General features: G+C 34.6%; 2 protein-coding genes across 2 annotated transcripts; one reads left to right on the top strand and one right to left on the bottom strand.

The window, feature by feature from the left end:
• Window positions 1–707: 707 nt before the first annotated feature.
• LOC140056119 (transcription factor E2F3-like) lies at window positions 708–5,211 on the top strand. Its single transcript, XM_072101417.1, has 8 exons — window positions 708–1,192; window positions 1,501–1,636; window positions 1,784–2,000; window positions 2,330–2,412; window positions 3,007–3,106; window positions 3,609–3,723; window positions 3,841–3,964; window positions 4,129–5,211. Exons 1-8 carry the CDS (start codon window positions 1,016–1,018, stop codon window positions 4,329–4,331), a joined length of 1,155 nt encoding a protein of 384 aa, XP_071957518.1. The 5' UTR covers window positions 708–1,015; the 3' UTR covers window positions 4,332–5,211.
• LOC140056038 (uncharacterized) lies at window positions 5,102–9,708 on the bottom strand. The gene is made up of 6 exons (XM_072101299.1): window positions 9,566–9,708; window positions 8,638–8,794; window positions 8,148–8,271; window positions 7,541–7,729; window positions 7,033–7,197; window positions 5,102–6,901 (listed from the first exon to the last, which is right to left on the bottom strand). Exons 2-6 carry the CDS (start codon window positions 8,776–8,778, stop codon window positions 6,162–6,164), a joined length of 1,359 nt encoding a protein of 452 aa, XP_071957400.1. The 5' UTR covers window positions 8,779–8,794; window positions 9,566–9,708; the 3' UTR covers window positions 5,102–6,161.
• Between the last annotated feature and the right edge of the window lie 3,285 nt (window positions 9,709–12,993).

Below are 12,993 nucleotides of genomic sequence, written 5' to 3' on the forward strand. Positions count from 1 at the left end.
GAGTGGTGGTGGTGGTGTGCAGTTTTGGTGTGCCTTCTTGGTGCTTTCTTTAAAAAAAAGTCTTGAAAGTCAATTTTAAACCAGCAGTTAACTAAAACAAATTCAGTTAAATTTTGATGATCTTCTTCTAACGAGGATTCTATTCTAACTTCATCTGACCCTATCTATGGCTGGAAAGGTGAGACCAGTCTTTGACTGAAGAGGTCGCCCAGTACAAATACAATATTTCAATTGAAAAAAAATTTTAATAAAACAAAAGCCAAACTAATCCGAATTTGCAACAAAAAAAATCATATTATTATTATATTTAGAACTAGCCTTGCCTATCTATAGTATTTATAGTAATGTATTGTTGTATGTTGGCCGAATGTTTCTTGAAAGCAAATGTGTGTGTGTTTTATTATGCGGAGCAATTTGAACGAAACATATTATGCGTGCACGTGTACAGTACTTATTCTAAAAAAATACGCTTAAATTATTTTGTAAAAAAAGTGCCAGTATCTCAGTATGTATCTTTCTATGGACGATGTGTTATCACGATATGTGTCATATACTGTATATAATATACCTAGTAGGGGCCGCCCTCTACTGAGGTGCCCCAACTGAGCATGCTACTACACGTGATGATGGCGTTCGCGCGAAATACAATTTCGCGGGCTTCGTTGATTACAAGCCGATACACTGTTTTCGTAGGCCTATTCAGTTGAACCACAAGAAAGACTTTCTTCGCAGATTTCTGTATTTTAAATATATTATTTGCAATACCGATTGTGCACCATTACTTTTTACTTACAATATTTATTTTGTTAGAAAAAAAGGGGTATTTTCTTTACCTTACCGGTGTACTACTTTACTTGAAATTTAATCAAAGGGAAGAACGCCGTGCTAGGCCGCTGATCAATATCCTGTCATTGTTGTACACTTTAGTTTGCTGTCGTTTGGTGGTGGTGGAGACAACATTCAATACTTTTTGTCGTCGTTATTTTAAAACTTTTAATTTATTAATATTTTGAAAATGGAAACATTTTCTCCGTCTAAACTTTTTCAACTTCAGAACTTATCACAAATTCAGAGTTCGGATTTAGGCCTAGGAATGGATGATGATCTTGTTGATGTTGTCGGCTACACACCAACTCCAGGCCTGAAAGGCAGTCAGGTTTACGGGACGCGTCCTCAGCTCGGCAGACCACCGGTAAGTAAAATTTGCAGTGTACGCCCTTTTTAATGAAATGGGATAGGTCTAGCCTCCAGTTCCAAACAAATGAAATAGGTGGGAATGAAAGATTCAATATTTAGGCCTAATGCTGATTTGGCAATTTTTAGCCTTCATTAGAATAGAAAGAATAGAAGTTGGGTTAATTTTATTTCCAAAAAGAATACAAATTCAGAAACTTAATATTTTTCTAGATTTTATTATTTTCTTTCTAGGCCTATGTTATGGGGGCTTAGGGCCTAGACTTATTCTATCCTAATAATATCTGTTGTTTTTTAAATTTGTAGGCAAAAAGAAAATTAGAATTAGACTCAACAAGTTTAGAGACAACAAGTCCAAATTTCCAACAAGGATTTAAAACGCCAAGTCCTAAAATGGCAAGGAAAAAAGCAGCGGTTACTCCAAAAGGATCAGCTTCCAAAGGTACTGTATAATTTATTAATTAACTTCAATATTTTCAAGGAAAGAAACATTTTCTATTCATACTAATCTTACATTTATTTAATATACTAATATTTAAAAAACAAAAAAGTTCAAAGTGAATACCAATTTTATTTTTCATTTTGTTAGTAAAATCACCTGTGGAGAAAACTAGATACGACACTTCTCTGGGCCTACTCACCAAACGTTTTGTGTCACTTCTACGAGGAGCTCCAGAGGGAGTATTAGACCTGAATAATGCAGCCGAGATATTAAATGTGCAGAAGAGGCGTATTTATGACATAACAAATGTTCTGGAGGGAATTAAACTGATTCAGAAGAAATTTAAAAATAATATCCAGTGGAAGTAAGTGGATTCAGTCAACAGTATTGTATTGTGTTTTAAATTAAGCTACTTTTTTTGTTATATTATAATTGGTTGAATTACTTTTTCCACTCACAGTTTGTTTGTTTGTTTTTTGTTTGTTTTTATTGATTTCCACACATAATTATTAATATAATTAAGTTACAATAAACATCATATATATATAAGAGAGATGTGTGGCAAATAGAGAACTTTAAAGCTTACCTACCAGAAAAGATACATAAGCATAATCTATAAGGACGAGTAAGAAAATAAATTTAAAAAAATATTTATAGTCACTATTATTGTTTTGTTCGTCCTCTTTTTTCTAGGGGAGCTTGCAGTTCTGTTGCCGTGCGGAAAGATGGAACAGAAGGTGTGCCTATTAGTGCGGAGTCTGTCAACCTACATACAGGTAGGTAACTGTGTAGCCTAAAAGATTGAATATAAGCAGACACATCCGTGAATATCTCGATCATCTTGTCAATGCTTGTAATGTCAAAGGTTGCCACTCTTTTCAACAAGGTTCAAGAATACAGAGATAACCCCTACAAATATTCATTGGATTCCTCATGTGCACACAAGCCAGATGTGTACACTGGACCTCCAGTTTAAGAAATGCCAATACAATAATAATAATAAGATTTACGAAGCGCACATATCCACAAAGTGCTCAAGACGTTTGTGAAAATCATGAAAAATACAAACCTTGAAACTAAAAACAACAAAAAAATTGCGAAAAAACAGAATAAAAGCCTACCAATCAAACCCACATCACTGCTTCCATTTATCATCAATCTAAGGTTCACAAACACGCACAGTTCTCATTATTATGGCTTTGCAGGATTTAATGTTGGCAGCAATCAACCACTCAACTCAACCCTTTGTAAATGCACAGAATAACTATGTTACAAAAGCTATTATAACGTTTACAGTTCAAAGTAAGACCTAATGGTCGAGCTTTTTTATTTATTTTGTTTGAATTATAAATTTGCTTTTTTATGATCAGATATTTCAGATTTAGAAGTACGTGAAAAAAGGCTAGATGAATTAATCCGAAATGCAACTTTGCAACTCAAAATGTTAACAGAAGATAGAGAAAACCAAAGATATCCTTTTGTTAAAATAAAAACATACAAATGTTCGTGGAAACCACATTATATGTTCCCAATTATGTAAGCTGTTTTACTTTGTGCATAACACAGTGGGCAAAGGCCCTTGTAAGGAGCCCTCCAACGCTGCATAGTTGCATTATCTACTCCAAAAACACATTCAATCTTACCGCAAGGGTTTTTTTGCACAAGCGTCACTTATTTGGAACCAGCTTCCACTCCATATCCGTTAATGTAAATCTCTGAAGCAATTCAAGTCACTTCTAAAATCTCACCTTTTTCAATAATTCTTGTTGGTCTTGTGAGACATCAGTAAATAGCGCTTTATAAAGGAATGCTCATGCTCTGGGACCTTTGGGTTAACCTGTGACCCTTGGGTTAACCTGTGACCCTTGGGTTAACCTGTGAGCGCTCATAGCCATAAGCTACTGATTTCAGCTAACTTCATTTATAATGCATAAAACAATAATATATTAAATTCCTTGACTTCTGCATTCACGTTTGCATATGTAACATATCACGATATTCGTAATATACAAAGTTTCAACGATCAGACCGTGATAGCAATCAAGGCACCACCAGAGACTAGGCTTGAAGTTCCAGACCCAAAAGAGGTAGGCTTTTTATTTATTTATCCAGAAGTTTCTATCTCATGTGTAACAATAACAGTGATCATAGGAACAGTTTGTGATTGTTGTGTATGGTATTCACTGATGTACTTTTTTCTGTAGGGTGTGCAAATATGGTTGAAGAGTACCAAAGGTCAGATCGAGGTTTTTCTGTGCCCAGAAGAAAGTCAGGAGGCAAACATACCATTGTCAGACTATAGTAATACATCCTCAAATAGTAGTCTAGGTAAGTTGCCTTTTTTTTTTATTTATCGTGATTCAACCTGGATTTGAACCCAGAATATTCAGTTATGAAGTGGTGCTATAGGTGTGTGCCAGAACATTGGTGGAAAAACCATCAAGTAGAACTGGATATTAGATATGAAACGTAATTACTTTCTTTTGAAACAGGAACAGAACATTTCAAATCAGGAGGCATCGACGATGATGAACTAGATTCTCTCCAAAAGAGCCTACTCCTTCAGACTGATGACCAGAACTCTGGTGACATGGATGATTTTGTCCCTCTCTCACCACCTATGGTTGAAGATTACCTCTTTACACTTGGCGAGGATGAAGGAATCACCGACCTCTTTGATGCCTACGGACTATGACAAGGGTAATTGTGTGTTCTCTTCACTTGTTGAAGTTGCATACATCCTGTGCCTAAAGCCTTGACATTTTGCATCATACTCAGATCGGACAATGGATAAATCATAATGTTAATGACTATGTCTTTTTAATTTCGCATCATAATCACATTGGTCATATTAAATGACCATTGATAAATCATAATGTTTAATGACTATTTTTATTTTAATTTTGCATCATAATCACATTGGTCATATTAAATGACCATTGATAAATCATAATGTTTAATGACTATGTCTTTTTAATTTTGCATAATACTCAGATCGGTCATATTAAATGACCATTGATAAATCATAATGTTTAATAACCACTATGTTTTTTTAAATTTTGCAAATTAAGTGGCACATAATTTAAATAATTTTGGAATTATTGTTTTTGGAATGATCATGAAATAATACAATGGCAGCCTAATTAAAAAGTGTAAATGAGGCATTTGTACATTTTAGCAGCTTTGTTTTTAATATAATTTATAATCATTATCTTAAAAGTATATTTTACAATGTAAAATTTTATATTTGTTTATGGGCCTGTTCAGTTACTTACCTGGGAAAGTTGGTTAGAAGAACTCTGCCAACTAACCAAGGTAAATATTCTAAGATGGCACCCCTATGGACATTAGTAGGTAAAGTTTATTTTTAAAATTACAGTAGGCATAATTCATGTGAACAAAATATGATTTTTAGCAAAAATTAAAATATTGATAGGAAAACTGAATTAAGGACATGTTAAGCTACTATAAGGAGTGAGTTTGTGTTTATTTTTCAAATAGGGTGATAGAATTACAATTAACATTTTTTCTAATAACTCGTAATATTTCTGTGTCAAAACGCTAATACTGTAAAATTACAATGGTTTTAAATTAAAGAATTCATGTTGAAATGACTTCATCTGATTTGAAAGATTACCACAAAACCTGAATTGGCAGCCACAAATGAGAAAAGGCATTATCGATGGTTCGTTCTAGTTTTGGAAGATACGTGTAGACGCATATTTATAACATACCACATGTAATTAAGAAGCCTAGCTGTCGCAAACGTACAGGTTTGCCACTGGTTTAATCGACATGAGTGTAATACCATTCTAGTGAGCTCTGGAGATCAAAGGGTTTATCTGTGGCTGCGACACAATCAGTTCCAAGCCCCTTAACAGAAACCTCGCGCCGCGGAGTATACGTACATACCGTAATATTCATATTTGTCGCAGCCAGAACACAAGATCAACAGAATGTTAAAAGTTGTCAAGGCGAGCTCAGTGTCCTGTTTAAATTGCCAAGCTTTATTGAAGACGCATGTAATTACTTGTAATATCAAGAAGCCAGCTGTTACAAACGTACAGGTTCACCACTTTTATAGTCAACATGAGCACAATACTACTCCAGTTCGCTACATTTCACAATGAATTTTATAATTGAAGTTTGCGGTACACCACGTATATTAGTTCTGAAAAGAACTGTTGAGTTTCTCGACGTTTCAATCAATATGCTTTGATCGTCCTCAGGAGCGAGAACATTCTCATCAAAGAATTTTGATTGAAACGTCTAGAAACTCAACAGTTCTTTTCAGAACTAATATATGTGGTATACCGCAAACTTTATATCAACATTTGATTTCGCTATGCAAATCTTCAAACAATATATAATTTTATAATTATTATTATTGTTTTTTTGCCGTTTTTACTTGGCACGTGCCTACGATGTGTACTGTTGGCCAATTTACCCCTGCAACCTTATTACAACTTTTTCAGCACAGATTTCTCATTCATAAAATTAAATTATAAAATCGTGCACGGACGTATTAATCGCTCGGTTTTCCTCTTTCTATTAGCTTATCTAATGTCAAGGCGTCTCGTGGTCTCATCTTCAATTCTTTTGTCATTCTATCCAAGTCGTAAGTTTTAAGTTTAACCCCATCAATGTTTTCCTCTTTAAATATAGTGTAGTAAGTGTGAATGTCCAGTAATTGTAGCGACTTGCAAACGTCAGCGACTGTGAAATCCTCTAGTCTATCCGGAAGACTACTCCACTTGTTCGGTTTTGGGACTGTTTGTTTTGGGACTGTTTGTTGTTCGTTGCTGTTTCGATCTAGGCGTTGCCCCGGATATTGCCCTGTAGGACTAGATGGACTGTACGGTGGCGGTGGTCCATATGGTCCTTCAGATATCTCTTGACTTATTCCATATCTTGGTTGAGCCTGTGGGACATTTAAACCTACTGGATGGTTTCCATGAATGTCTGTGTGATGTCTTAGCTGAACCTGGTTCCTATCTATTCCCCTGTAATCTCGAGGGCTTACTACAGGTTGGCTTGGACTGCGTTGTCTTTGGTTGGTCTGAGACATGTCTCCATAGTTGAGATTACTTAAGTGGCTGCTGTGAATTTCTCTTTGATGCTGAGTCTGACTGTATGAAGGCAACGTTGACGCATGTTCTGGTGCACTCAATCTTCTCCCTGGATGGGTTCGTTCTTGAACTCGAAGTGGTCTTGATCGTTCACTATAATGCCTTGGCTTTTTATACAGTGGTTTTATTATAACATCTGTGGATAAGAAAGTTGGGTAAACAGCATAAGGTCAAAATGAAATATGATACACAGTAGGGATAGAAATCCGATAACAATGATCATATTAGGATGGTCTAATCATGGACCTTCAATGATTATAAAGTTACCTTTTATTCCACGATACATGTTGAAGTTGACCTTTTCCGTTATTGAGTTGATATCTTGCATTATATTGGCCCATTCTGATTTATTACCATTCAGTAAACCTTCGGCGATTCTAATTTCAGTATCAGTGTCTACTGGTAATATTACAACATCTGTTTCAATAGATTCTAAACAAAAATACGAAAAGTCTTTTTATTATTATTCAGAAGTATATGAAGAATGGGTAAATTTTAAGCGCAGATGTGACATAGGTTTAAAGCTCTGTCTACACTATCAAGCTAGTTTGACAAAAACAGTGTGATGTGCCCAGTGATATGACATCATCATGTCCATATATGGGCACATTTCTTGTTTGATAATGTGTAGGACAGCCTTAAATGCAAGAATCGAAATAGATTTTAATCTATGCCTTGGTTTGGTAAGCAAGCACGTGTGATTTTCTATTTCTATCCCGGGTCATTTAGACAATTTTCACCTGTGTTTTTATATGTCATAAATGAATGCACTTACCAGAACTTACTCGACTACATAGTAGGTAATCCTTCTTTACAACTTCTTTTAAACTAAATGGTCCTTCGATGATAGGTTTTACACCGGGGTCATCGAGTACTGGAGGCATTCTAACAAACTCTACCGTTAATGGGAGTTTTACTTTCTTTCCGTCTTCAAACAAGTCCGTAAGATAAGTAGGAGCAGAATCTTTGAAAAGTAAGTTAAGTCTTCAAGTTAGTACATCATGCTTCAATTTCAACAGGGTGAGGCCTAACTGGACCCTACGTCTATAAATAATGTTGTTGTTGGAAATAAAATTTAGGCGTGGTTCCCACTGGAGACAAAACGTAGACGTAACGCAACACAAGCGTGTTGACCAGAGATAAGCGAAAGTTCGAATAATCCAAAACTTGTGATTGGTCAACTTGCTTACGTTGCGTTTACGTCCTTACGTTTACGTTGCGTTCTAGTGGGAACCAAACTTTAGTGGAATAAGATCACTGGTGGTGATGGCGGCGGCGATGATGATGATGCTGAAATTATGACGATTCTGGTGATGACGTTAGCGGAAAGAAATGGAATAAATATCATCAACTTTTCAATGTATTTTCGTTGAATGCTTTACCTGATACTCCTTTCTTTGGGATAACTTTTACTTTTTTGCCATAGTGAATCGGCATGCTATATTCCCGATGGTTTGTATATGCTACGACCCTCCGTTCCTGTATTGTTGATTGCAAACGGAAAACCTACAAATATAAAATATGTTATTTTTTCATACTTAAGCCCTGTCTACATTATCAAACTAGTTTGACAAAAAGTATGGTAGGGATATGCCCAAATATGGTAGTGATATGACATCATCATATCCATATATGGGCACATAATTAGATACGGTACTCTGCAGAGGTATAACTCATGATAGACTTTCCCTTAGTTTCGCAGATTGATTCTTTAAGCTATGTCTACACTATCAAAGTGACAAAACAAATATGATGTGCTTATATATGGAGATGATGATGTCATATCACTACCATATTTAAGCATACCGTATCACTACCATATATGTACACACAGTCACACCCTTTTTGGCGTTTTATATGCTGAATATTTACCTCATCTTTCGAGATTTCCATGTTACTATTCTCCGTAGAACATCCATGTACTACTCTTATGATAAGTGGCAGTTTGCATTCTTTAAGCATCTTTTTCAGTGAATAATGCTTTTTCGACCATTTCACTCTCCGAAAATCCATGACTCCTTTCTACAATCTATAAAATGAAAATACAAATGATTGGAGTTTATTATTAGCCAACGGGTGGAGAGAGGGCCATAAACCATAAAAGAAAACACTACACTATCACATTGAACGAATCTTTCTTAAGCTCTGTCTACACTATCAAACTAGTTATGGTAGTGATGCTCACATATGATATGGTGATTAACACCATTATGTCAACACATGGGAACATCACATTATTTGTCACATAAAGTTTGATAGTGACAAACATTGCATAATAGCTTAATTCTCTTACCTTCAAATAAAACTTTTTTAACATATACTCATAACCATTTTCCTAGAGTGTTTACTTACTAACAGTACATTTAACAGGTTTTCTAGATTCAGGATAGTATAATGTGTAAGGTTAACAATACGTATTCTTCTTCATAATACAATATCAAGCGGTCGGCCATGACTCACACATAATTGATACTGAGAACATTTTCAAAACTCGACATTGTATTGACACAACAGTTATACAGACAAACAACAAACATGGCTGTGTCAATTCGTAGTTTACCCGTGTTTTACAATACTTGGTAATGCTGGTGTTCTTTAATGTACATTAACTCATTAAAAAATGAAATCATTAAAAGATTTTATATGAGCCTAACTTCTAGCAACGAGGAAAGGCCTAAGTGTGCCTTATACTTGCGGCACAGGTAAAGCATTCACTAAACATTATAATAACCTAAATCACCACGTGTAATCTAATTTATATACATAAAAATTACAGTAAAACTGGGCCTAATCAACATACCTGTCAATGGACAATCGTAGACTTTATTGGGTCTGTCTTTGGATGTTAGCCTCGTTTCGACACCGTCTGTGCTTCAGTGCGTACTATTTTTGATATGAATTAAATTCAATGTGAACAACTATATAAGTATTTGTGATGCAAATTCAAAGTTCACACACCATTGGATAAGGATTTACGTTGCTTTGTCATACAGTGCTTACGATGGTTTATTTCTACACAACAATCTAGAATTGTTCAATGGATTGTTTCGGCTTAATTCTCCTTTAATTATTGTGGCATTTGGGTTGTTTTTTTTGTGGGTTAACGCAAAGGTAATTTGGTGTTCCCACTTTTTCCACCACTGCTATTGAATGAACGTTATGCATTTATTTGCACCCGATTCCCAGTGCAGTATAACTCCACATACTATCTATTTCCGTATATGAATATTTGGTAATATACAGCATCTCATTTATACCACATGTGGTGCCTGTATCACGAAAGTTTAAGGGTTATGTACGTTACTGAGTTATAGATATAGGCCTACACGTGAAACACGGGTGATGTTGTATAATTTACCAAATATTCCGTTACTTAACAAATAAAATAGATATATTAGGCCCGGCATTAGGCCCTACCGAGAATCGGCTGAGTGATTTTTTACTCGTCCCTGTGTTATAATGAATTATATTTTGCAATATTTGACATCTATGTCACATCTCGTTGGGGAAAATGTTACAACTATTGTTTGTTTGTTTGTTTGTTTGTTTGTTTCTATTCATTGCTTACTATTTCAAAAATGTATAACAGTAAAAAAATGACCATAGGCCTATAGAATATAAACAATGATTACAAAATATGAGAACAAGAGGATGACCCATATAAGCTCAGATAAAGTCTTGTCTCAAATGGACCCAAATTATCTTCACAACACCAGTCTATCTTCTCGTTTCGTCTCTGGTCTTGTTAATTCATATAATGTTTACGTTATATAATTGCCAAATTCAGAATGTGCTCAAGTTTGTAAATTGTTGCAAAGTGTATGTTTTAAGTTTGTTTATTTCCTCACTGTTATTAGACAAGATAATAATAGCAATTACCCCAATATTTACGTTTACACCATGACCCCTGTACCCATCAGTATTGAAAGTGGGCGTACTTGTATTTGTGGAATCAGATAATGATCTGTTGATTACAGTATTAAATTGCCGTATTCTTCAGATTCATATCATACACAAAACTTAACGATTCTTTCGTAAAAACTAGACCTTAAAGCAGAAGCAGTGTGCATCAAGAATGAATTAGAGGATGGCAAACATAGGCCTACTTATACATTGACTGGACTCAAATTTGCATACGGTATGCACTATCTTTTTTAAGAAGAATTTCTATCATTATTTTGTATGTTAATGGGCAAATAAAGCTTTTCAGTATTCAGTATTTGTCAGATTTTTAGGATATCGTCAATCAATCAATAATACATTTTATTCATCCTTTATTTTCCCGGTGTTTTTATAAAATAATATTTAATTAATAACAAAGAAAATATGAATTATATAATTAAACACGTTTTTCCATGTGCCGTAGTAGGGCATGAATTTGCCATGGGCAGGGATCAAATACAACCGCAACGTCACGTTTTTAGAACCAGGGGGTATCTAAGTAGAACTTGTATAGCTTATAATAACAGTATATTCGGTCTACTTACCCCAATTTCTTAATTATAATAATAAAAAACATAACACATTATTGTTACAACCAGGTGTTTCATAACATACAACTTACCTATACTTACTGATTAAACTAATTAACACTAATTAACACAATATTGTGTCTCAGGTGTTTAACATCGAATTTTTACTTTTCGGTCTGTTAATTACCAGTTATATTAGAGGCTTATTTTTGAAAATATAACTTGCCAAGAACTCTTGCGAAGCATTCTTGTGGAACGCTTTCTGGAAAAACACTATTGAGGTGAACAAGTGTTACCGTGATTAATTAAAGTTGTATTATTATTCTGGCAGTAGGACATTTCAATTGAAGTAAGAAAGATGGGACCACGACAGGGTTTAGTCTACGTTAACTACCAGGATTTAAGAATATACCAGCAACGTACCGAGGGAGCTTTTAAACAAATTGGTTCTAGCTCTGGGAAAATAATCTACTTGTCCGCATCGAGTCAAATGCTTTTAGGATTTAGCTGTATAACTCTTGGAGTACTGACGTTGGTCAGATGTGAACAACCAGACATGCGTATTGGAATTTGGTCAGGAGTAATGGTCAGTCAATTTTATATTTATATTAAACAAACAAAATCCTATTAAAGACGTAGGCCTAGTATTGTCGAGAACATGAAAATATAGATAAACAAAACTTGTAGGTCCAGTTTTTAACAAAGTTATTCAATTTGCCAAATTTAAATTACGGTTTTTCAGTTTTCAATTCAGGTGGTTTTTTTTCGATCCAATTTTTAGTCAAAGTGAGCTATTGTATGACATTAAAATGGTCAACAATATTTGTTAAAAATTATTTGTTAAGAAGAAAATAGTTATAATTTGATTGTTTTTGATATTTAAACTTCTTATAGTATTTGCTTTGCGGTATAGTGGGCTTAGCCGCAGCAGGAAAAACCGATTACACTGTTGTGAGTATTTTATTAATGAATTATAACATTGTTGCCGATACTAAATTCTAAAGAAATTGATAGATAAATAATTATGGCGTTATCTTTATTTTACCGTTAGGTTATGTGTTATTTGGTAGCGTCCGTTATGTCGCTATCAATTGCTATAACTGCGTTGTGTCTGGAGGGGCAGCGTCTAACACAGACGATGGTGGATGGAATTGTAAGTTTAGTTTTTTTTTACAGTATTGAAGTCGATAGATTATAAAGCTCCCATTTAAAATAGGATAATGTAATATAGAGAAATTAATTACAACTCACCTCCCAAAGACTTGTAATAAGACTTTGTAGAGCATCTTGAGTATTGTTTGTCTTGTGAACCTCTGAGGATCCCTTAAGATCTGCAATTGCTGGATCATTAAATATGGTGTCACTAAAAAAATCATGCTTCAATCAATCTTATATAGCGCCAGTATCCATACAGTAATGTTCAGAGGCGCGTTCACTTGGAACAACATATAATAGAGTAACTTTCTAGTAATATGCTGCTGCATATGTAGATTTACAGCTTTTAAACACAACTTACTGTGAGAATTATTTTTAGCCCTCATTCCATTACTTATTGAGAGGATTTGTTATCTGACAGTCGTTCATGCGATCAAAAAGGTCTCTCTCTCTCTCTCTCTCAATTCATTGAAATTCAGTGTCATCATTGATAATTGGTACATTTCTTACAGACATTCGAATGTGTTGCGTACTCTTCTTCTCTACTCTCATTCAGTTCGGTAGAAACAACTACAGCAGTAACTGCAGTAATTATATCGTT

The sequence above is a fragment of the Antedon mediterranea genome, chromosome 1, assembly GCF_964355755.1.
Source record: "Antedon mediterranea chromosome 1, ecAntMedi1.1, whole genome shotgun sequence".
NCBI classification, from domain to species: Eukaryota; Metazoa; Echinodermata; class Crinoidea; order Comatulida; family Antedonidae; genus Antedon; species Antedon mediterranea.